At 41.4% G+C, this 26,323-nt stretch overlaps 1 protein-coding gene across 1 annotated transcript in view; it reads right to left on the bottom strand.

Annotated features, from left to right (window-relative positions):
* LOC126222920 (estradiol 17-beta-dehydrogenase 2-like) overlaps nt 1-26,323 on the bottom strand; it is a 189,705-nt gene that overhangs the window by 17,706 nt on the left and 145,676 nt on the right. The window contains exon 7 of the mRNA XM_049942193.1: nt 21,764-21,856. Coding sequence (XP_049798150.1) covers nt 21,764-21,856 — 93 coding nt within the window. The remainder of the gene's footprint in view (nt 1-21,763; nt 21,857-26,323) is intronic.

Below are 26,323 nucleotides of genomic sequence, written 5' to 3'. Positions count from 1 at the left end.
CCGAAAGTAAGATTCGTCATTGTTTTTGGAAGAGCAGATGGTACACCAGATAACACAAACAAACGCCGTATGAAACCACACCCCTTGCTGGTTCAGCGACAGGAGGGGCATGAGCGGAGGAATAATGACGCATGTACAGAGCGCCGAAGAAGAGAAAGAACTAGCCAACCGATGTACCTGAGGTTATTCGACTCCACATCTCGATGGACGTGCACTGACAACGAGGTCGCCAGCAGAAATGTGTGCTGTTAACTGGTGAATGGGCACATGGGACTAGTGTGTCCATCATCCGAGAACGCCTACAGACTCTGTATGATGAACATGTTGTACTTCGTCAAATGACTAGACACTGGTGTTGTTGTTCAGAGAAGGAAGGCCGAGTGTGGAGTATGAAGGTATAAATGGGCATCTCTCCACATCCACGAATGAAAATAATATTACTAGAGTACATGATATGGTGTTATCAGACAGGCACATAACGGTATCAGACAAAGCATCCACACTGCTAATTGCCCGTGCTCAGGCTTGGAATTCATGTCGGGCAATATGGATGGCCAAATCATTCGCTCGAATGGTCCAGAATGTTCTTCAAACAAATCACGAACAACTGTGGCTCGGTGACATTGTAATCCATAAAAATTACACCGTTGTTTTGAACATGAAGTCCACGAATGGCTGCATGTGGTTACCAAGTAGCCGAACATATTCATTTCCAGTCAAAAATCGGTTCAGTTGGACTACAGGACCCAGTCCACACCATTACGGAGCCACCACCCACTTGCACAGTGCCTTGTTGATAACATGAATCCATGGGTTCGTGGGGCTGCGCCACACTCGGATCCTACTACAGCTCTTACTAACTGGGAACTGATCGGCCCAGGCCACGGTTCTCCAGTCGTCTACGGTCCAACTGGTATGGTCACAAGTCCAGAAGAAGTGCTACAGGTGATACTGTGCTGTTAGAAAACGCTCCTGCGTCTGTCGTCTGATGCCAGAGCCCATTAAAGCATATCGCCGCACCGTCCTAACGGATACGTTCGTCATACATAAAAAAATGGTTCAAATGGCTCTGAGCACTATGGGGCTGAACATATGAGGTTATCAGTCCGCTAGAACTTAGAACTACTTAAACCTAACTAACCTAAGGACATCATACACATACATGCCCGAGGCAGAATTCGAACCTGCGACTGTAGCGGTCAGGCGGTTTCAGACCGAGCGCCTAGAACCGCACGGCCACAACGGACGGCTGTCGTACATCCCACATTCATTAATGCGGTAATTTCACGCAGTGTTGTTTGTCTGTTAACACTGACAAATCTATGCAACTCGCCGTGCGTTGTTCTTGGTGAAATGTGGTATTCTCGACACTATCTTGACGCTGTGGATCTCGGAATATTGAATTCCCCAACGATTTAGAAATGGAATGTCCCATGAGTCTAGCTCCAACTATCATTCCGCGTTCAGAGTCTGTTAAATCCTGTCGTCCGGCCATAGTGTCGTTGGACACCTTTTCATGTGAATCAACTGAGTACAAGTAAAGGCTCCGCCAACGCGCTGCCCTTTTATACATTGTGTACGGGATACTATCGCCATCTGTATATGTGTATATCTGTATCCAACGAATTTTGTCATCTCAGTGTAAAGATACGGAAACAGTAGAAGTGCCACTGGACAGTAATTCCGGTGCTATTCCATCTCTGGTTTATTTTTATTCCTCTTTTTTTTTTTTTTTTTGTTACAGTACTGAGCTACCTCCTACAACAGGTTCCATTCCAGAATATTGTTATATACATTTTGAGCTTCATTTACATCAGTTGACATTGGACGACGTTAATTTGATTTCGAACTTTGAATACCAGCCCACAAACTCATAAATACATCAGAGGTATACAGAGCTACTGTATCTAGTGTCACGAAAGGGAAACTTCGTGTGCTAAACACAACAGCGGAAGACAAAGCTAGGGAATTAGCACCTAATCAAGAGATAGGCATTTCGCAAAACGTGAAAGAGTGATATCTTGTAACACAAAATTAATGAGTTTCAATTACAGTATATTAACTCAGAGGCGTGACAGTAAAAACGTATAAGGTCAGCTTATGAGTGATTGGAATGATAGGATTTGTCTGTGAAGGAAGTGCATAAATAATGGCTCATATCTGAATAGTATAAAAGAATATATATCTGAATAGTAAAAAGAAATTATTCAGATAGTGAAGGGAGACGAAAATTTAATTGTCATGGGTGACTGGAACTCGATAGTAGGAAAAGGAAGAGAAGGAAACTTAGTAGGTGAATATATAATGGGATTAAGGAATGAAAGAGAAAGCTGCCTGGTAGAAGTTTTCACAGAGCATAACTTAACCATAGCTAACACTTGGTTCAAGAATCATAAAAGAAGGTTGTACACATGGAAGAAGCCTGGAGATGCTGGAAGGTCTCAGATAGATTATATAATGGTAAGACAGAGATTCAGGAACCAGGTTTTAAACTGTAATACGTTTCCAAGGGCAGATGTGGACTCTGACCACAATCTATTGGTTATGAGCCGCAGATTAAAATTGAAGAAACTGCAAAAAGGTGGGAATTTGAGGAGATGGGACCTGGATAAACTGACAGAACCAGAGGTTGTAAAGAGTTTCAGGGAAAGCATTACGGAACGATTGACAAGAATGGGGGAAAGAAATACAGTAGAAGAAGAATGGGTAGTTTTGAGAGATGAAATATTGAAGGTAGCAGAGGATCAAGTAGGTAAAAAGACGAGAGCTAATAGAAATCCTTAGGTAACAGAAGAAATATCGAATTGAATTGATGAAAGGAGAAAATATAAAAAGGCAGTAAACGAAGCAGGCAAAAAGGAATACAAACGTCTCAAAAATGAGATCGACAGGAAGTGCAAAATGGCTAAGCGGGGATGTCTAGAGAACAAATGTAAGGATGTAGAGGTGCATATCACTAGGAGTAGATACTGCCTACAGGAAAATTAAAGAGACCTTTGGAGAAAAGAGAACCACTTGCATGAATATCAAGAGCACAGATGGAAACCCCGTTCTAAGCAAAGAAGGGAAAGCAGAAAGGTGGAAGGAGTATATAGAGGGTCTATACAAGGGCGATGTTCTTGAGGACAATATTATAGAAATGGAAGAGAATGTAGATGAAGATGAAATAGGAGATATGATACTGCGTGAAGAATTTGACAGAGCACTGAAAGACCTAAGTCGAAACAAGGACCCGGGAGTAGACAACATTCCATTAGAACTACTGACAGCCTTTGGAGAGCCAGGCCTCACAAAACTCTACCATCTGGTGAGCAAGATGTAGGAGACAGGCGAAATACCCTCAGACTTCGAGAAGAATATAATAATTCCAAAGAAAGCAGGTGTCGACAGATGTGAAAATTACCGAACTATCAGTTTAATAAGCCACGGCTGCAAAATACTAACACGACTTCGTTATAGACGAATGGAAAAACTGGTAGAAGCCAGAGTCGGGGAAGATCAGTTTGGATTTCGTAGAAATGTTGGAACACGTGAGGCAACACTTACCCTACGACATATCTTAGAAAATAGATTAAGGAAAGGCAAACCTACGTTTCTAGCATTTGCAGACTTAGAGGAAGCTTTTGACAATGTTGAATGGAATATTCTCTTTCAAATTCTGAAGGTGACAGGGAGCGAAAGGCTATTTACAATTTGTACAGAAACCAGAGGACAGTTATAAGAGTGGACGGGCATGAAAGGGAAACAGTGGTTGGGAAGGGAGTGAGACAGGGTTGTAGCCTCTCCCCGATGTTATTCAATCTGTATATTGAACAAGCAGAAAAGGAAAATTCGGAGTAGGTATTAAGATCCATGGAGAAGAAATAAAAACTTTGAGGTTCGCCGATGACATTGTAATTCTGTCAGAGACAGCAAAGGACCTGGAAGAGCAGCTGAACGGAATGGACAATGTCTTGAAAGGAGGATATAAGTTTAACATCAACAAAAGCAAAACGAGGATAATAAAATGTAGTCGAATTAAGTTGGGTGATGCTGAAGGATTTAGATTAGGAAATGAGACACTTAAAGTAGTAAAAGAGTTTTGCTATTTGGGGAGAAAAATAACTAATGATAGTCGAAGTAGCTAGGATATAAAATGTAGACTGGCAATGGCAAGGAAAGCGTTTCTGAAGAAGAGAAATTTGTTAACATCGAGTATAGTTTTAAGTGTCAGGAAGTCGTTCCTGAAAGTATTTGTATGGAGTGTAGTCATGTATGGAAGTGATACGTGGACGATAAATAGTTTGCCTTTGCTTAATCTTTCTTCTAAGATAAGTCGTAGGGTCAGTATTGCCTCACGTGTTCCAACATTTCCACGAAATCCAAACTGATCATCCCCGAGGCCGGCTTCTATCAGCTTCTCCATTCGTCTGTAAAGAATTCGTGTCAGCATTTTGCGGCTGTGACTTATTAAACTGATAGTTTGGTAATTTTCACATCTGTCAACACCTGCTTTCTTTGGGATTGTAATTATTATATTCTTCTCGAAGTCTGAGGGTATTTCGCCTGTCTCATACATTTTACTCACCAGATGGTAGAGTTTTGTCATGACCGGCTCTCCCAAGGGCGTCAGTAGTTCTAATGGAATGTTGTCTACTCTCGGGGCTTTGTTTCGACTCAGGTCTTTCAGTGCGCTGTCAAACTCTTCACGCAGTATCTATCTTCGATTTCGTCTTCATCTACATCCCCTTACATTTCCATAATATTGTCCTCAAGAACATCGTCCCTGTATAGACCCTCTATATACTCCTTCCACCTTTCTGCTTTCCCTTCTTTGCTTTGAACTGCGTTTCCATCTGAGCTCTTGATATTCATACAAGTGGTTCTCTTTTCTCCAAAGGTCTCTTCAATTTTCTGTAGGCAGTATCTATCTTACCCCTCGTGAGATAAGACTCTACATCCTTACATTTGTCCTCTAGCCATCTCTGCTTAACCATTTTGCACTTCCTGTCGATCTCATTTTTGAGACGTTTGTATTCCTTTTTGCCTGCTTCACTTACTGCATTTTTGTATTTTCTCCTTTCATCAATTAAATTCAGTATCTCTTCTGTTGCCCAAGGATTTCTCCTAGCCCTCGTCTTTTTACCTACTTGATCCTCTGCTGCCTGCACTATTCCATTCCTCAAAGCCACCCATTCTTCTACTACTGTATTTCTTTCCCCCATTCCTGTCAACTGTTCTCTTATGCTCTCCCTGAAACTCTGTACAACCTCTGGTTTAGTCAGTTAATCCAGGTCCCATCTCCTTAAATTCCCACCTTTTTGGTGTTTCTTCAGTTTTAATCTACAGTCCATAACTAATAGATTGTGGTCAGAGTCCACATCTGCCCCTGGAAATGTCTTACAATTTAAAACCTGGTTACTAAATCTCTGTCTTACCATTATATAATCTATCTGATACCTGCTAGTAACTCGAGCATTCTTCCATGAATACAATCTTCTCTTATGATTCTTGAACCAAGTGTTAGCTATGATTAAGTTATGCTCTGTTTAAAATTCTACCAGCCAGCTTCCTCTTTCATTTCTTACCCCCAATCCATATTCACTTACTATGTTTCCTTCTCTCCCAATTTCCTAGTCTCGAATTCCAGTCACCCATGACTATTAAATTTTCGTCTCCCTTCACTACCTGAATAATTTCTGTTATCTAATCACACATTTCATCAATTTGTCCATCATCTGCAGAGCTAGTTGGCAAATAAGCTTGTACTACTGTAGTAGGCGTGGGCTTCGTTTCTATCTTGGCCACAATAATGCGTTCACTATGCTTTTTATAGTAGCTTACCCGCACTCCTATTTTTTTATTCATTATTAAACCTACTCCTGCATTACCCCTATTTGATTTTGTATTTATAACTCTGTATTCACCTGACCAAAAGTCTTGTTCCTCCTGCCACCGGGCCGGTCGTGGTGGCAGAGCGGTTCTAGGCGTACAGTCTGGAACCGCGCGACCCTTACGGTCGCAGGTTCGAATCCTGCCTCGGGCATGGATGCGTGTGATGGCCTTAGGTTAGTTAGGTTTAAGTAGTTCTAAGTTCTAGGGGACTGATGACCTCAGAAGTTAAGTTCAATAGTGCTCAGAGCCATTTGAACCATTTGAACCTCCTGCCACCGAACTTCACTAATTCTCACTCTACTTAACTTTAAACTATTTCCCTTTTTAAATTTTCTAACCTACTTGACCGATTAAGGGATCTGACATCCCACGCTCCGATCCGTAGATTGCCAGTTTTCTTTCTCCTGATAACGACGTCCTCTTGAGAAGTCCCCGCCCGGAGATCCGAATGGGGGACTATTTTACCTCCGGAATATTTTACTCAAGAGGACGCCATCATCATTTAACCATATAGTAAAGCTGCATGCCCTCGGGAAAAATTACGGCAGTAGTTTCCTCTTGCTTTCAGCCGTTCGCAGTACCATCACAGCAAGGCCGTTTTGGTTAGTGTTACAAGGCCAAATCAGTCAATCATCCAGACTGTTGCCCCTGCTACTACTGAAAAGGCTGCTGCCCCTCTTCAGGAACCACACGTTTGTCTGGCCTCTCAACAGATCCCCCTCCGTTGTGGTTGCACGTACGGTACGGCCATCTGTATCGCTGAGGCATGCAAGCCTCCGCACCAACGGCAAGGTCCATGGTTCATGGGGGGGGGGGGGGGGCTACAATAAATTATTTCCTGTGCTGCTCATTTCACAGTGAGAGTGTAGTTATAGGTGAAAGGTCTTCATTGGTTTAAGAAACACGAAACTTAAATCATCATCCAGTGGTATTATGTAAGCTGGTGTAAATAGTCTACTTTTCAGCGTTTTATAGAACAACAGAGAAATCGTACTATCTTTTTCTCAGGAACGTGGTGGAGTTTGTTCAAATGGGTCAAATGGCTCTGAGCACTATGGGACTTAGCTGCTGTGGCCATCAGTCCCCTAGAACTTAGAACTACTTAAATCTAACTAACCTAAGGACATCACACACATCCATGCCCAAGGCAGGATTCGAACCTGCGACCGTAGCGGTCGCGCGGTTCTAGACTGTAGTGCCTAGAACCGCTCGGCCACTCGGGCCGGCCGTGGAGTTTGTTCAGTCTCTTTGTCTTTTCAGTGGTTTCTATGATGACGCCGGCCATAGTGGCCGAGCGGTTCTAGGCGCTACAGTCTGGAACCGCGAGACCGTTACGGTCGCAGGTTCGAATCCTGCCTCGGGTATGGATGTGTGTGATGTCCTTAGGTTAGTTAGGTTTATGTGGTTCTAAGTTCTAGGGGACTAATGACCTCAGAAGTTAAGTCCCATAGCGCTCAGAGCCATTTCTATGATGACTTTGAAAAGAAAGATAATTAGTAAGAACTACGAAACCACATTTTTTCATATACATAGGCGATTTTCCCAGTATGAAACTCGACCATCCAAGACGATTGTGCTCTCCTCTGGTTTGAAAAATTAGCACTATACACTCATGAGCCGAAACATTATGACCAATGCAAATCACGAGATCGAATGCTGCATGGTTGCGTTGCGAGTCTGTCGTGCTATAAGGAACAGAGACAGATAGATAATCATTATGTTGACGATGCGGATCGCAAATGGGGAAACCAACTGACATAAGCGTATTTGCCAAATGGTGGAATGTTATGGATCATCGCCTGGGAACTTGCATACTCGAAACGGCGAAGATTATCAAATGTCATACGATACTGTCGTCAGCGGCTATGGAATGGAGTTGATGGGCAGTTGAAACCACAAGTAGGCGACAAGGTACTGGTCGTCTACGTGTCATCACAGAATCTGGAGGTCGGAGGTTTGCGTGCTCTGTAAAGTAAGATAGGCGGCGATCTAAGGCCGATCTGGCGACAGAATACAGTGCTAGTGCGGGCTCATGTGTTTCGGAGCACACTGTTCAGCGCACATTGTTGAACATGAGGTCCCACAGGAGACGACCCCCACATGTTTCCATGTGGATCCATTGATACACCAGGTTAACAGTTGTTTCTGAATTCGCCGTCACCCATGCGAACGGCTGCCAGAAAGATGCCTGCTGCCATGTATGCAGACCAGTGAGGACAGTATTACGCTGTGCGGGTGGGGAAACATTCTCTTGAGCTTCCATGGGACCGGTGATAGTTGAGTCGTAGAGCGGCTCGATTCGATTGTGGCGGCGATCAGAGATTCGTGCTACCATAGCTGCATGTTTGTTTTCCCTGGCGGGCGAGAGGGTCTTTGGCGTAGTAGCAAGTGAGTATTTAGCTCCAGCCGCACATGCTCGCGAACAGACTTCCTTCTTCGCGCACAGCACAGCAGGGCTAATGTTAGTACATTGACACACTACTAGACAGCAGCGGATAGCTTTCAGTGTTTGTATTTCATGTGGGCGAACAGTTGGTTATGGGACTGGATGGGAATTTACGGCGTAAGTCGCTGTGGAGTGTGGAGTACGCTAAGCTACTGTTCGTGCAAGGCCACTGGCAAGAGACGGCTTTCAGCTACTGGACCTTGGACTTGTGGCATCGTTAACTGTATATCTGGTGAGCACCTGTGCCAGAGAAAATTTTGTAACTGTGTTCATATCTATGGGTTAATGTAATACCCATGGCTGCGCTGTAGTTGCACATTTTTTGAGGCAAGTCTTCTACTTCAGTGAAGTACTGTACATACTTTAGGGCCAGCCAAGGAAATAGTTGTTCGCTCTAATCTGAGTGTCACGTGGCAGTACTCCGAGCAGTCAGTTTCTGGATTTGTCTTCTAATTCACACAATCCTTTCTTAAGTTGTACAAAACACTGGTAAAATTATGATTCTTTGTTGTTCTCCGACAATCGCGTATTATCGGTAGTGAACTGTGATTGTCATTTTGGTTACTTTTGTTTCTGTACGTTATAGTACGCAGACTGTTTGCACGATTGGTTGTCTGTACTAAGTTGGATCCCATTAAGGGTTGGACGAGATTTTAAGGTGCAAGCAGCGGGAGCCATCCTGCTCTCTCGTACGGAAGCCAGTTCATTCGCCACCATGGTGTATATAATCATTAATGTCAAATTTTAATAAGTGTCACAGATGTAATTTCTTTTTAAATGCACCATAAGTCTGTTATGTAAATCTTCTTTTAACATTCGATTGAAAGAAATTTTCTACGTGGTTTTTAAGTTTTATCTGATCAGTTAAGTTTTACCTAAGATTAAATTTTGATGTTTAAAGTTCAGTGGAGTCCGTTTCCATTAAAGGAACTAGATTTTCTTTAATGAAATTTAAAGGGTTTTTGGAAACATAAATTGAAACGTCTGATTTGAAAGATACGATAAACAGATTTACAATTGCAACCATTACACCTTAGGTAATCTAATTACTGATAATGAAGATTTACTTTAATGCAAGATTTAACATTGTGCCAAATTCCACTGCTTAAAAAAGAGACAAAGCGTGTCTGGGAAATAAATGTGTTACAGATGTAACAAAAAAAAATTGGCTAACCAAATCCTGCCACTTCCAGGTCCATGCCCGCTCTATCCATACCTTTCCCCATATTAGTAATCAAAGGCGACGTGACAGCGGTGGACTAAGTGAACTTTTTTCGGCCTTTTTGAAATGACATTTTTGTCGAGCTACAGATGGTGTTGCAAGTCCTGCAATAGTGATCTGAGGACCACGGCAGTGAAGTCACAGCCTTGATGTCTGGCTGCCTAATTCGCCTCATCTGAACCTGATGGGTTACATATCGGAGGCTATCGGGTACGAGCTCCGCGTCCACAAATAAACGGCCAGAAATTTAAGGGATTTGTGTGACTGTGCGTAGACATATGGCGCCGCATACATCCAGAATCCAACCAAGAACTTATCTAATCCATAACACGTGGAATCCCTGCTGAATAGCTTTTCAACTTGGATCAAGAGTAGTCATAATAGTTTGTTTCATACACGCTTGAAGTTGAAGCGACGCGTTGCTTCTGGCTTTCACATACAATGGATGTGAATACTATCGACTCACTTGTCCCTAAAGGAAAATCAACCAATGGCACTTTACATTCAGCCATAATTGCGAAAGGAAGTGATACAGTCCATCGATAACGTGGAGGTGGATTACAATGACTTCGTTTTGACTCCACTGGTGGCACGCTACAGTACTGCTCCTCGGGATTTTAATGCATATGACAGCAGACATTTACCTGAATACTAACAGAAAAATAACTGTATAACTATATCTTTTGAAGGTGATAATGAAAACTGTATAACACTCCTAACACAACATAGGATCAGAATTATTGATAATATCTGCATTTATTTTTCTTTTCCATGGACGGAATTTTTCCAAAAAATTGTCAGTTAATTTCGATGTACTTATTACTGACGTCTCAGCGATAGAATCAACTTGATTAACATTTCAGGGATATCACGTAAGATATCAAGCAAGTAATACGTTTCCACAAAAGTAGTATGGCAATGGGAGTTCCAACACAGAGCTCATGCAGCTGCTGCTATTCAGCACTGTAGCTGCGATGCTGTCTGGCACTGGCAATGACTCGAAACTTAACACGCCAAGATGGCAGATAGAGGGAAATTTAAAACTCCATGATATCGCTGCCGATAAATTGAAAAATGAACATTAGCATTGACAGGAAATTAAAAAAATGCGCTATGTGGGCATTTAAAAATAAATCAATGGTCTCTGATACATCTTCGGGCATAGATGATAGAAATATGACAAGGCCACACAACAGTAGACTGCACAGTCCACACAATCCACGAGACAAATATCCTCTAGCACTTTTTAAAATTCTACTATTCTAAGTTACACATTAAACTTTAAATTCTCAATTGGCACCTCATATGCTGCACATGTTTTAGAATATAATTCAAAGGTGCATTAAACGTTTCCTTAACATTTATTACAGCTTACTTCCAGAAAAATCATTTCACAAGACAATCGACAGTTTCTGATAACATAAGAACTGCACCAGTCTTTCTGAGCACAATGGACTCTCAAATTAAATATTTGCACCTCTGAATTGTCTACAGAACTTACCAAAATACGCACAGCTCACTGACTGGCACTACTGAAAAAAAATTAGGTTTGTTTGGATCGTAATGCGATCTTTGTACCATGCATTAATGAAACCAAAACACATCAAAATTGGTTCTAGAACATTACAAAACACACATGTGCACTGCTGCTCATCTAACTTACAGTTTAAAGTGAACTTATCAACGAGAATAGTTTGATCATTTGTGTCAAAGCAAACAATATTTCCACGCCTAAAATTGTTAAAAACTCAACTGTAAAATCGATATCAAAGTCAGTCAAACATTATAGTGTCAGTCTGTGCTAAGGTATTGATTTCATGTTGCAGTTTAGCATGTTTGTCTTATTCTGCTCATAATATTATATCACACTGTCGCACTTTGTAAACTGCATAACACTACAATGAAATACAACAATAACAATACTAATACATGTTTGTATTGGTCTGAAATAAAGCTTGCTTGCTTTCAGTTCAGTTCTTTCAGAGTCAAACATTACAGAAACCTCATGCTGGAGTATTAAATTTATCTCGCTGTACAAAAGTTTGTCACCTTCCGCTAACACACAGTGGAGATTACATAATGCTTCAACCTATACAACGCCATTTTACAGCAAAACTGTAATGAATTACACCAGACAGCTCCATGTTACAACAAAATTGCAATGAATTGCCCTATACATCATCATGTTACAGCAGAAGCTTAGCAAATTGCCCTCAGGGGACAATGATGGTCAATTTACATAGTGACCATCACTATCCCTGTGACAATGATGGTTCATTTAAAGGATGACTGTTATTATCCCTGGAGGCTATGATTTAATTTAAGGGCTGACCACCTGTACTCATGAGACAATGACAGTCAGTTTACCTAGTGACCACCATTATCCCCTGAAGTGAGCAACAGTGCTCAATTTGGAAGAAGAAAGCCATTACCCTCTGAGGGACAATAATGGTCAGTTTATAAGGTGCCCACCATAATGCATAGGGAGCAATGATATCCAGGGCAGTGATGCTCAATTTATGGGGTGACCATAATTATCCCAGATACTATTGGTTGGTGACACTGATGATCATTTTACAGGTTGGGAAAATAACAGTCAATTTACAGGATGACTAGTTACCTCTGGTGGCCAATGATGGCCAGTTTATGTAATTTTAACAGTTGTTTCATTGGCTGATAATTACTGCACTGTGCTTGGCTGTTTTATTTTCATGACCAATGTAACATAACTGTGATGTCATGGATTCTTTCTTGGAATATAACATCATGCAGTCGAGTCAATGACTCACATGTGATGTTATCACGATATCATAACAACTAATGTGGCTTGTGATATCTTAGATATGGTAGTGATCTGCACACACATGATGTCGCGAATATGACTAAAAAGTAAAGCTACCCAAGGGATACATTCCGATTTTGATTGGCTGTGGATATGTTGCAGTATAGAATAAGAGACATACTTTTTATATATTCCCAGATGACTTAGGTTGTGAAACACCGCTTGAAAAAAATGAATTTAATATTTCTGAATGAATCCTGTTGAAATGGTAACAGATACAAAAAAACCTTCAAACAAAAGTTCTGTCATTTTTAATCTAACTTACAACAGTGCACTCAAATTTGTCAAAAAAGTAATTATTTTCGAAATCTCTTATGCTTGGCGCACAAGATCAAAGTGAATTCAGCATTTTTTGACCTGAAAAATTGTGTACTTCCTCACTATAGTACAGATATATAATATTATTACAACAATAATGTACAAACAATTTCAGATATACAATAATTCAAACTGAAAATGATAAAACTTGAAAAAATAGAGCAATTGTAAAAATAAAACACAAATTCAACAAAAGATTAAATGAAAAATAAATGAAATCATAAATATTGAGAAATATATGTACAATATACTTTTAGAATGTATTTATATGCGAAATACTTATTAAACTACTCAACATGACAACTGGTATGGAAGCAAACATATATTGGGTGCACATATAGTGATATGGAGATATTTCTAGCTTATTTCTGACAGATGCGTTTTTGGAATACAACTTCATCATTTTTGTTGTTGTTGTGGTCTTCAGTCCTGAGACTGGTTTGATGCAGCTCTCCATGCTACCCTATCCTGTGCAAGTTTCTTCATCTCCCAGTACTTACTGCAACCTACATCCTTCTGAATCTGCTTAGTGTATTCATCTCTTGGTCTCCCTCTACCACTTCACCATATATGATTGAATTTGGTACTAACTGTGCTGTACATTTTGTTATTCATCAAATGTTGAAATGAGAAACAAAATAGTGGGCACCATTGTAATGTACATTAGAAACGATAGAACTTTTATCTGAAGCTTTTTATATCTGTTACCATTTCAGTGATATTCATTCAGAAAATATTAAACTGTTTCTTTCAAGATGTGTTTCATCCCCTTAATGGCCAAGTGGGCACTTACAAAAAAAATATTTGTTCCTTATTTTTCTCTACACTACGACATATTCAAAGTCGATCAAAATCGAAGTGTATCCTTTGGATAGGTTTACTTGTAAGTGTTTTGCTTCTTGAACAAGTCTTGACTTAGTGGCATTTGTAAGTTTCGACTTCCTGAATATTCGTTTCTGCTTTTTGGAACAATTTGCAACTGGCCAGCTAAGTCCCAGCTTACATAGTTGGCGAAGTATGAGACAAATTATAGCTGTATTGCATTTTTGCTGTAACATGGTGATGTATGAGACAAACTGCTAGACTTTTGCTGTAATATTCGGATGTGTGATACAAATGCAGTGTAACATGCTGATCTACGTGTCAGTTTGTTATAGTACCACTGAAACATGGCTATGCTGTGATGTTTCACTGACTCAAAGTGGTGAATTGAAAGCAAGAGAGGTTTATTTCAGTCCAGTATGAATGTGATTAGTATTGTTCAGAATACTGTTTCATCACAAGGTCATGTAGTTTCCAAGGTGCGACAGCATGATTTAGTATTATCAACAGAACATGACAAACATGTTCAGCTGCTTAATACCCCAGCATGGAGGGTCATTATAATTTTTGGTTGACTTTTATATCGGTTTTAGAGGCAAGTTTTCAACAAATTTAGATATGGGAATAATATTGTTTGCTTTGATACAAACGATAAAATTATTCTCATCAATAATTGTTATTTAAATTAGATCAGTAGCAGTGCCCATGTGTGTTTTGCAGTGTTACAGAACTAATTTTTATGTGCTTTGGTCCCTTTAAAGCGTGACACAAAGATCAAATTATGATTGTCAACTAATGAATAACCTATTTAATCTGTGGCAATAAGGTAACCATGTGCATTATGACAAGTAATATAGATAGTTTAGATTTGGACGTATTTAATTTGATTGTTTATGGTGTTTCCAAACTGTTGTACAATAAATGATCATTGATCATTGCCATTGTACCTTAACCTCTATGTATTACTAATAGCGCCAGTATACATGTCATGTGTAATTTTTTTTTAATCTTGTACAGTTTTGCCGGTCATCGGCATTCAGTTCGAAGTGGGACATATCTCTGAAGACAATTCTATTTTAGTCAGCAATATTACAGGCTGAAGACATATTTGTAGAAGCTCTAGACAGCGCTGGGATTACAACCTGACTATCACATGCCGTACAGCTCGACAATCAGTAGTAGTGGTTTGGGGTCCTACTTCTTCTCAAAGCAGAATTCCTTTGGTTGTCATCCGTGATTTCCATCCCATTCAGATAATTCCTCTTTGGTGTGCCATTTTTTGGTCTAAGAGTGTATTTTAACTATTCAAACTGTGTTCATTAATCGAAACAAAATTTGACACACTTGTATTCTCTGATGATATATAAATGTCTTATTAGGAAAACCGTGAATATGGCGGTTCCATGGAACACAAATGATGACCCGACTGTTGTACTTACATCTTCGAAATTTTCTATTTCTTAAGCAGATTTTGCTGACAGACAAAAAAAAAAGAGAACCGTGGGTTACAGTATGGACTTAGCGGACAGTAGTGCCATGAGTGACTTGCGGTCGAAATCCTACTTACTTAGAGATTTATAAAAATTTTGTTGCAGAGATCGAATTTTTGTTCACAATCAGAAATCTGCATTTACGTTTGATCATTACAATGAGAAACTTGTGTGTGTGTGTTTGTACTTGAATTCATTCCTTATTGTAACAAATAATTTTGTTTTGGTGCAAAAACCAAATTTTTTGTTGAAATGTTATGTTTTCGAGATATCAGTTTTCCATCTCTGTCTCTGGAATCTTGTTCTACCAATGTTTTTGCCATGTTGTACGTAAACATGTACTATTCCGTGCATTATGAAGGAATCTGTGCTTATTACAAAAATATACAGCTTCTCCGTGGTCAGTTCGTTTTTCTTTGCCTATGTCATATACATCTGGTATTTTTGAACAATACGATTAGGTCTTGGTATTATTTAATTTTGATTATGCAAGAACAAGATGTAAACATTTTAGTCAGCTCAGGTATCATAACTGACAATGGTAAATGCAGCAGCCTTTTTCGAACGTTTGTTTTTGTACATATCCACGAGTGGGCCTACATCAAATGTACTAAAAATCGATATTGGTCGGTGAATATAATTGATTTTGTTTTTCTAGTGTTGAAAATTATGCATTATCTTCTTCTCCTTAAAATGTTATTTGTCCAGGTTTGTGTTTGTTCATAAACCCATTTTCCTTAGGGTCATAATTGCATTCTTCCTGCACCTGCAAGTAATTTCTTATTTATTTGTATGCTGTTCTGCTTAGCATTGTATTTTAACCAATATTTGTCTGACACATTTACAGGCCCTGACAGGTTCATTTTGGCACTTCATCTCATTTAGGCCTAAAGACAGAATGTGAAGTACCTGTTAAGAATGTTTTTGAGTCATGTTTTTTGTGCCTAGGATGTTGTTTCTGAGCCACATGCGTTTAGTGATAATTTAGACATGTAATAGCTCACGGTCGTCTTTTAGCAACAATTATGACAGATGTGTGTTTGTGTGTGTGTGTGTGTTTGTGGACGCACCGCGAAAGAATTACCCAAATGGGACGAGGTTCGGTAGATGTGACAAACAAATGATTAAAATTTCAGAAATGTTGAATGGTTTATTCAAGAGGAGGAGCTTCACAAATTAGTCAAGTCTGTAACGCAGTGGTCCATCTCTGGCCCTTTTGCAAGCAATTATTTGGGTTGGCATAGATTGACAGAGTCTTTGGATATGCTCCTGAGGGTGTCGTTCCAAATTCCGTCCACGCAGAATTTTTTTTTCTCATCCGTCTTGTAACTGATATGATGCGGCCCGCCACTAATTCCTCTCCTGGGACAATCTCTTCACCTCTGAGTGGCACTTGCAACCTACATCCTCAATTATCTTATGGTGTATTCCCATCCCTGTCTTCCTATATAGTTTCTACTCTCTACAGCGCACCTTCTAGTACCATGGAAGTCATTCCCTGATGTCTTAACAGATGTCCTATCATTCTGTCCCTTATTGTCGTCAGTGTTTCCCACATATCCCTTTCCTCTCCGATTCTGCTCAGAATTTCCTCATTCCTTAACTTATCAATCCATGTAACTTTCAACAATCGTCTGTAGCACTAGATACCAAATGCTTCGATTCTCTTCTGTTCCTGCTTTCCCACAGTCCATGTTTCACTACCATGCAATGCTGTGCTCAAAACGAACATTCTCAGAAATTTATTCCTCTACTCAAGGCCTATGTTTGATTTTGAACATGTTGCACCATTTGACACTGTTGAACGCTTTTTCCAGGTTGACAAATGTTATGAACGTTTCTTGAACTTTCTTTAGTATTGCTTCCGTTATCAACCGCAGCGTTAAACTTGCCTCTCTGGAGCCTTTACCTTTCCTACAGCCAAACTGATCGTCATCTAACACATCACCAATTTTCTTTTCCGTCCTTCTGTATATTATTCTTGTCGACAACTTGGATGCATGAGTTGTTAAGCTGATTATGCATTAATTCTCGTACGTTTCCGCTCTTGCAGTCCTTGGAATTGTGTGGATGATACTTTTCCGAAAGTCAGATGGAATATCGCCATACACCCTGCACACCAACGTGGATAGGCGTTTTGTTGCCACTTCTCCTATTGATTTTCGAAATTCTGATGGAATGCGGTCTATCGTTTCCGCCTTATCTTAAGTCTTACAAAAACTCTTTTAAGTTCTGATACCAGTACTGGATTCGTATCTTTTCTAAATCTACTCCGTTTCTTTTTGTATCACATCAATCTTCCCCTCATAGAGGCCTTCAATGTACTCTTTCCACCTGGCCGCTCTCTACTCTGCAACAGTGGAATTCCCGTGCCACTCTTAGAGTTACAATCATTGCTTTTTATTTCACCGATGGCTGTTTTGACTTTTCTTTATGCTGTGTCAGACCTTGCGACAGTCATTTCTTTTTCGATTTCTTAACATTTTTCATGCAGCCATTTCAAAGCTTCCATGCACTTCCTAATTATTTCATTACTCAGTGGCTTACGTTTCTGTATTACTGAACTCCGCTGAACATTTTTGTACATCTTTCATGTTATCCATGGTTTCTCCGCAGTTACCTTCTTTGTACCTATGTTTTTCTTTCTAACTTCTGTGATTGCCCTTTTTAGAAATGTCCACTCTTCTACAGCTGAACTGCTTATTGAGCTATTTATTATCGTAATATTTATATCCTTAGAGAACTTCAAGCATATTTCTTCATTCCTTAGTACACCCATATCCCACTTTTTTGCGTATTGATTTGTATTGTATGGAACTGGGGACCTAGAAACGACGGAAAGGCTTCGTCCCCGTCGTAGCCCTCAGTGGTTCACAACCCCACAACAGGCTACAGCAGTCCACTCACCACGCACCGAACCCAGGTTTGTTGTGCGTTTCGGCCCCAGTGGACACCCCCACCCCCACCACTCCCGCACCCCCCAGGAATGTCTCACACCAGACGGGTGTAATCCCGATGTTTGCTTCCCACTCGGAAAGCGTTGCATTAGACCACACGGGTAACCTGGCGGGCTGCGTATTGGTTCTTCCTGACTAACGTCTTACACTTCAGCCTATTCTTCAGAGGTCATCTGAGTCCATATCTGCTCCTGGGTACGCCTTAGAATACACTGTCTGATTTCGGACTCTCTGTGTCACCATGATGTAGTATAACTGAAATCTTCCCGTAGCTCCCGACCTTTTCCAAGTATACCTCCTCCTCTTGTGAGTCTTGAACAGAGCATTCGCCACTACTAGCTGAATTTCATTACGGAACTGAATTAGTCTTTCCCCTCTCTCGTTCCTAGTACCAAGGCCATATTGTCCTGTAACTCTTTCTTCTATCCCTTCCCTTACAACCGCAGTCCAGTTTCTGATGACTATCAGTTTTTGATTTCCCTTTACGTACTGAATTAACAGTTCAATATCCTCATATACTTTCTCTGTCTCTTCATATTCAGCCTGCGATGTCGGTAAGCATACCTGAACTATAGTTGTCGGTGTTGATTTGCTGTCGATTCTGATGAGAACAATCCTATCACTAAACTGTTCACAGTAACACAGTCTCTGCTCTGCCTTCTTAATCTAACGAATCCTATTCCCGTTATACCATTTTCTGCTACTGTTGACATTACTCGATACTCATGTGACCAGAAATCCTTGTCTTCCTTCCATTTCACTTCACTGACGCCACCAACATTTAGATTGAGCCTTCGCATTTCGTTTTTTTGATTATCTTGCTTCTGTAGCAAGTTCAAGGTTCTGACATTACATGCCTCGACTCGCAGAATGTTATCCTTTCGTTGGAAAAAGACTGGTTATTCAGTCGTTTTCTTATGGTCACTTCCCCTTAGTAGTCTCCTCCTGGAGATCCAAAGCGGAATTATTCCCCAAATCTGTTGCCAATGGAGAGATTATCATGAAACTTTTTCATCTACAGGTTAGAATGTGGGTGCACATTATGTGTCTTTAACACTGTGGTTTCCATATCCTTCTGCACCCTCATGCCGTTGATCATTGCTGGTTACTCCGCCTTTAGGGGCAGTTTCCATCCGAAGAGCAAGAGAGTGCCCCTGGACCTCTGTTCGCTCCTCCGCCCCCTTTGTCAAGGCCGTTGGGAGTAAGAGGATGACTTCTTATTACACAAGTCTTCGGCTGCCAATGTTGATTTTTATTTAAAACTCCCGAGGTGGCGGCGTTTTCACACAAAACGAGGACGTTTTGATTAGTAATCAGAGACACTATTGCTACATCATGGGTACAGAGCGTGTTAGATTGTCAAAATCCCAAGAGGGTTGGAGGGCCCTGCTCACAATGTTCCAAATCTTCTCAATTAGGGGAAGATCTGGTGACCTTGCTGACCAAGGTAGGGCTCGGAAAACACAAAGACAAGCCGGAGCATGTCTCGACATGTGCGGCTGGGCATTATCTTTCTGAAATATAAAAAAATGGTTCAAATGGCTCTGAGCACTATGGTACTTAACTTCTGAGGTCATCAGTCCCCTAGAACTTAGAACTAATTAAACCTCACTAACCTAAGGACATCACACACATCCATACCCGAGGCAGGATTCGAACCTGTGACCGTAGCGGTCGCGCGGTTCCAGACTGTAGCGCCTAGAACCGCTCGGCCATTTGGCCGGCTCTGAAGTATAAGTCCAGGTTGGGCTTGCCACGTAGGACAACAAAACGGGGAGTAGAATATCGTCGAAGTACCGCTGTGCTTAAGAGTGGGGCAGACGACTACCAAAGGAGTCCTGCTACGAAATGGAATGACATCCCAGACCATTACTCCTGGTTGTCAGGCCATGTAACAGGTGCCAATGAAGTTGGTACTCCATCACTGTACAGAGCATTTACAGACATGTATTTGTTGGTCATCAGGATTCACCTGGAAGCTGGACTCATCACTGAAGACAACTCCATTTCAGTCAATGAGATTCCAGGCCTCGATGACCAGTGAAGACTTGTCTGGAGACGTCACGGATAGTGGTGGGATAACAACTTGATTGTCACCCACTATATGGTCTGAAAACCAGGCGTGATAGTCCCACGTACCATTTAATTTCATGGCAGGGCCCCTTTGGTTCTCATCTGCGGCACCCTTACAGCACATCCATACGTCGACGGTATTTGTTGCCCTTCCTGGCAAGCGATCCTGGGCTTACTTTTCAGCAAGATAAAGCCCTTCCGCACGCGACGAGAGTTTCCGCTCCTTGTGTTTGTGTTTGCCAAACCCCACGTTTGCCAACGGGGCCTCTAGATCTCTCCCCAGATGAGAACATTGGAAGCATTATGGGCATATCTCGCCAACCTGATTGCCGTTTTGTCGATCTAATGCTCCAATTTGACAGAATTTGGCACGATGTCCGTTAGGAGGACATACAACAACTGTAAACAACCCTATCAATCAATGCCAAGCCTAATAAGTGTACGTGTAAGGAGCAGAGCTGGACCAACATGTTATAGACTTGCTCAGTATGTGAAGCTCTTTCTCTTGAATAAATCATGAATTTTTCTGAAATTGTAATCATTTTTTTGTCTGCAGATGTGCGTCACATCTATCGATTTCCGACCCATTTGAACAATTCCTTCGTGATGCTTTTTTTTCGTTGTCTTAGAGTGTGCATTACAAGTGGAAATAAGGCAAGTTATACCATTTGCGTAATTTTTTTTAATAAATATTTTTGAATACGACTCCAAACATTCAAAGCGTCGAATGCTTTATAACATGGCACAAACTATCTGATCGTTGAAGATTTTTGAACATGGTCCTATTTTCAGGTCATTTGGATACTTTTGAATGTGGTGCAAATATCAGATGATTTGGATATTTTCGAACATGGCACCATAACAGACACCATCAAAAGTGAGATAATTCTGGTATCTTCGGTATTTTGAAACTTTCAAACATTGTTATGTGGTATTAAATTTTTTTATTTTCCCACCATATTGAATTTTTTAGTTTGCTGCCAACATCATCTTGCATTTTTGAATTTCCTGCCTACGCCATTTTGGATCTGTGGATTTACCACCATCTGACATCTTAGGATTTTAGTTTCCCTGCCACTGCCAACGACTTCAGCGCTATGACTGCATGTGAGACTAGTGGCTGCTGGTTGAACTGTGCGCTGGAGCCCACACAGCCATATTACTCACCAAATAATACATTCATTCATTTCCTCTTCAAGAGTAATGTAACTTTCTGCGACATGTATTCGCTATTATGTCGATTAGAACAGCATGTGCTTTTCCGTACAACAGGTCGTGAAGATAAGTCAACGAATTTTTTTTTTATTCAGCATGATTACAGTAACAGAAGATGTTTTATACTGCAATATTAATGCGGTGACTGTGTAGCACGGCCCGGGATGCGCAGTATGGGAACCACTGTACTCGGTAATTTTTACACATTATCACGAGGTCACAATCGATAGTGAAATAGCTAGCTAGAAAACAAGAAGAACAACCAGAAAAACACAGCCGGTTATGAACAAATATTAAATAAAACGTCTGGAAATACAGTACTTCGAAACAATGACCACAGCAGTTAAGACCAAACGTATTACTTTGATGCTAATTTTGTCTTCCGAGAGTCATGAGTTTTAATACAGATAGCTGTGCTGGAAAAGTGTTTGTCATTGGGCTTGTGCATTCCCTTTAGCTCCACTGGAAAGGATTTTGAGAATGCCGATTTTCTCAAGCACAAACCTGTACATCACGGCCGACGCAGGCTGACACCATCTCGTCAATGACCTCTGAGATGTTTTTCAAGGCGAACCACTTGGACCCTCTGAGAAGTACCTGGTAGGACAGACAATGTATTAGTTTTCAGATTAAAACAGTGAAAAATGTACAGCTGCAGAAAGACAGGTATAATTTTTCTAGCCGATGCGTAGGACATGCTAAAGCGGAGGTTCCAGGATTAAGTCCCGAGCGTCACACAATTTTAACATTACGCAGACATTTTGATCATTTGGTATTGTTGGTTGGTCTACCGCCAAAAGTAGGTTTACCTGCCTAATTGGAAACGATTTGTTGGTCTTGGTGCACTCGGGTGTCTTCTTTCCTTTGGCTAGTATGAGTGTTTCGTATGTATTAAGCGAAGATGATGTGATGAGTTTGCGTTGACAAGCAAAAGACTGAAATTCATGATGGTATGGTATATAGTCGAATCTCCTGCCCAATAGCTCCAAAGTAATCGCAGAGCGTAATGCCTCTATTGACGGACAAATCGTAATCAGGAATGCTAATGCCTTCACTCCATGAGACACTGTAGAGAAGCGACCTCTACAAAAGGAGAGGTGATCCCTGTCAGTAGGTTGCAGTAATTATGCATAAATGAAGAGGCTTGCACGGGGTAGATTACCATTGAGAACTGCATAAAACCAATCTTCAGAGTACAGATTACGGCAGCAACAACACTCAGATGACGATGTAGTCTAGTTACTTCCAAACTCTTTATGGTCACATCTAATCGCTGGCAAGTAATTTCTTCGAACTCTCTCGGATGGAATACTCGATTCTATGGGTTCCTAGTCCCTCTCGGATCTTCGTTGACTCATTTTGCAAGGCAGACACGCCTGCGATGCATATTGTTTCAGTAATTACTAATCAGGTTACCTCAACCTGACGTCACCCAAAGCACGTTCAGCAAAGGGTTTGGAGACATTTGGCCGTTAGATATAGATCCTGGCGCCAAAATTACCTACCTAAAATTCTTACACGTCGCCGGTCGTTAACGCATGCTTGTGTTGTGACTGTCCACAAAGAGCTGACCATTTTGAATCCTGATGCTGGAGCAAATTGTCATCGTCAGCACATCTCCGCCAAAAGGAGGGTAGGTGGCGAACTTGTCATGCAGTACGTTATTTATTTATGTACTTATTCCGAACTAGTCTTCCAGCCTGTTATCCAATGTAGATTGTACATCGCATATTTTAGTTGTAAATTTAATACAAATGATGAATTCATAAAACCTTTACATAGTTTTTGCTATCCGTATTACATCGAGAAACTTTAAATACATGCGCCATGTTACACAGGAATTATTATCTGATCTCCTAGAGCCATTGGTGTTTTTACAATCGATGAACACTGAACTAAACGATGACATTCATCAGAACTACCGACTACTTTGCTACAATGAGACTGGTGTTAAATTTTTCCACTCCAAGTCACATTAAACAGTCCACTTGAAGTTATTCAGTCAAAAGATCGTTTTCATTGTTTGAGACGAACTGAGTGTTTTCAGGAAAAATACCTGGCATCGTGTCGGTGGCCTCACCCCTTAAAGTGCCTCACATGACTTACAGTGCTACGACACCAATGTCGAACACCGGACTTCTCTGGAGACCACTCTCCTGAAATGCCCTGGGACATCAAGGAACTGAACGTCCGGCCCTGCCTTTTCAATGATCCTGTTTAATGTAGTCATAACTTCTTCTCCCTCTACAATTTTAACCCTCCCATCCCCCTCCCCCCTGCCACACCTCCCATCATTATCAAACTGAAGATTCTTTCATGTCTTTTCTCCCTATTGCAGTTTAGTACCCAATATCTTTCTTCCATACCATCACATTTCATAATCTGCTATTCTCTTCTTGACTGACATCTTCGTAGTCTACGTTTCGCTTCCGTACAAGGCTACATACACTGAATAAAAAACGAAATGTGCGTATGGAAAAACTTGTTGGAAATCGTCTTTCTGGGAGTTTAGCCTCGTGCAAGCCTTTGTCTTTGACGTCACTTCGACGATTTACGAGTCGATGATGAAGAGATGGTGACGAGGACAACACAACACCCAGCAATTTCCTATATATGAAGTCTATTTATGACGTTAACAAATTACTTTTTCAGAAACGTTTTCTTGCTATTGCCAGTCTGCCATCTTCAGGTTTTTTTGTTATTAAAATAGCCAAACTCTGCCACTATAAGGTGCGATCAATAAGTTCCCCTTCGAAGGCCGTACAGTCCAGCATCGGTATGTCAATTAGGCAAAATCGCCGTGAGCACTGAAGCAATCATCCCACTGACGCAGAACGATGAAGATACCCGTTTGCTAAAACACTACGTCATGCCGCATGAAGAACTGCCTGCTGCACACCCTCGTCCCACAGGAACCGTCGACCCTTCAAGGTCTTTTTTTAAGGGACCGGACGTGTGATAGTCGCGTGGGCTCATCAGAACTACAGGGCGGGTGCTCGTGTGTCTCCCACCTGAATTGGCGTTAACTTCTGCGTTACGACATTTGCGATATGTGGAAGAATTTCACACAGTGCTGAAAGACAGAAGTCGAAACAAGACACCTGGAGAAAACGACATTCCCTCAGAATTATTGAGATCCTTGAGACAGCCAACTACGACAAAATAATCCATTTGGTATGCAAGATACACAGGACTCCAAAGCACCCTCAGACTTCAAGAAGAACGTAATAATTATATCAAAGGCAAGCATCCGGTGGCACGATTTTCCACAACGGCGACTTTCGACAGACATGTTGCCCTATAGAAATTCCTCATTCTCCGCTGGATTTCTACCGGTGTGTGCCCTTCGACAGCCAAGAAAGGAATAACAGCTCGTTCTTCCTGTCTGGACATATTTGGTAATAACGTCGCTATAGTCCACGTTCCCACACACGATCGCCGGAAAGACACGAATACCACATTAACCCCTTGGATACATGTCGGTGCTTCTACTGTACACTTGCACCGGAGTCGCGTTGCATACACACGGAAGCAACGCTCTCAATCACTAGTAGCGCCATTATGAGGATACAAATCAGGTTTCCTTTAAATACAAGCTGTAACGGTCATGAGCGTTAGTTATCTTTGAGATTGGTCGTGATGAGTTGATGCTAGTCAAGAATGCCTTTAAGGTGACGAAGACGCCCTTATCAACACCTCACTGAGTTTGGACGAGATCGTGTAATAGGGCTACGAGACATTGGATGACCCTTGTGTGCAGAAAGGCAGCAATTTAGCCACCGTACATGATTGTTGACAACGGTGGTCACTAGAACGTACGGTCGCAAGAAGGCTGGGATCCGGACGGCCACGTGGCACTACCGAGAGGGAAGAACATCATGTTCGGCGTATTGTTCTGGCACGTCAGATTGCATCTGCAGCAAACATCTGAGCAGCAGTTGGTATCACAGTGAGGCAACGAACTGTTGCCAAACGATTACTTCGAGGACAGCTCCGAGCCAGACGCTCTGTAGTGTGCATTCCACTGACTCCAGAAACACCTCCATTTGCGACATCAGTGGTGTCAAGCGGGAGCTTGTTGGAGGGCAAGGTGGAGGGCAGCTGTGTTTTCTGATAAAAGACGGTTCTGCCTCGGTGCCAGTGAAGGCCGTGTGTTGGTTAGAAGGAGGCCAGTTGGGGACCTGTATCGAACCTGTCTGCGTGCTAGACACCTGGACCTACACCTGGAGCTTTGGTTTGGGGTGTGATTTCGTATGACAGCTTGAGAACTCTCATGGTTATCTCACGCATCCTGAGTTCAAATCTGTACGTCTGTCTGGTGATTCGATCTTTGTGCTGCCGTTTGTGAACAACATTCTAGGAGTGTTTTCCAACAGGATAACACTTGCCGCCATACCTCTGTTGTAACCCAACAAAACCGTGCAGACTGTCGACATACTGCCTTGGCCTGCTCGATCTCGAGATCTGCCTCCAGTCGAGGACATATGGGGCACCATCTGACGACAGTTCGAGCGTCATCCATAAACAGTATTAACAGTCCCAGTATTGGTCGATGAAGTGCAACAGGCATGGAACGCCGTCCCACAACTGAAATATGGCACCTGTATAATACAATGCATGCACGTTTGAATGCTTGCACTCAGCCTTCTGTCTTATCTCGCACTTATATTAGCCTGTGATCTCGCAATGTTAATCACTTAAATTTGTATTTACGAAATTTCGAAGCTCTACATTAATTAGTTTTTGTGTTCAGATTTTTTTCCGTCAGCGTAGTTATAACAGTCAATGTTAGTTTGTGAAGAGTAGAATTATGCATAGTAAGACTGTTTCAGTTTAGAGGCCATGGTGACGAACGCCGTAAAAAACAATGGCGTAGGAGGACGAACGTGGTGGAATAGGTAAATAATTAGTTTCTGTGTTCAGATTTTTTTCCGTCAGCGTAATTATAACAGTCAATGTTAGTTTGTGAAGAGTAGAATTATGCATATGATTTACAGTAAGACTGGTTCAGTTCAGAGGCCATGGTGACGAACGCCGTAAAAAACAATGGCGTAGGAGGACGAA

Source organism: Schistocerca nitens, chromosome 1 (genome assembly GCF_023898315.1).
Source record: "Schistocerca nitens isolate TAMUIC-IGC-003100 chromosome 1, iqSchNite1.1, whole genome shotgun sequence".
Taxonomy (NCBI): Eukaryota; Metazoa; Arthropoda; class Insecta; order Orthoptera; family Acrididae; genus Schistocerca; species Schistocerca nitens.
The sequence above is the reverse complement of the archived record's forward strand: the minus strand, read 5'-3'. Positions and strand labels throughout refer to the sequence as shown.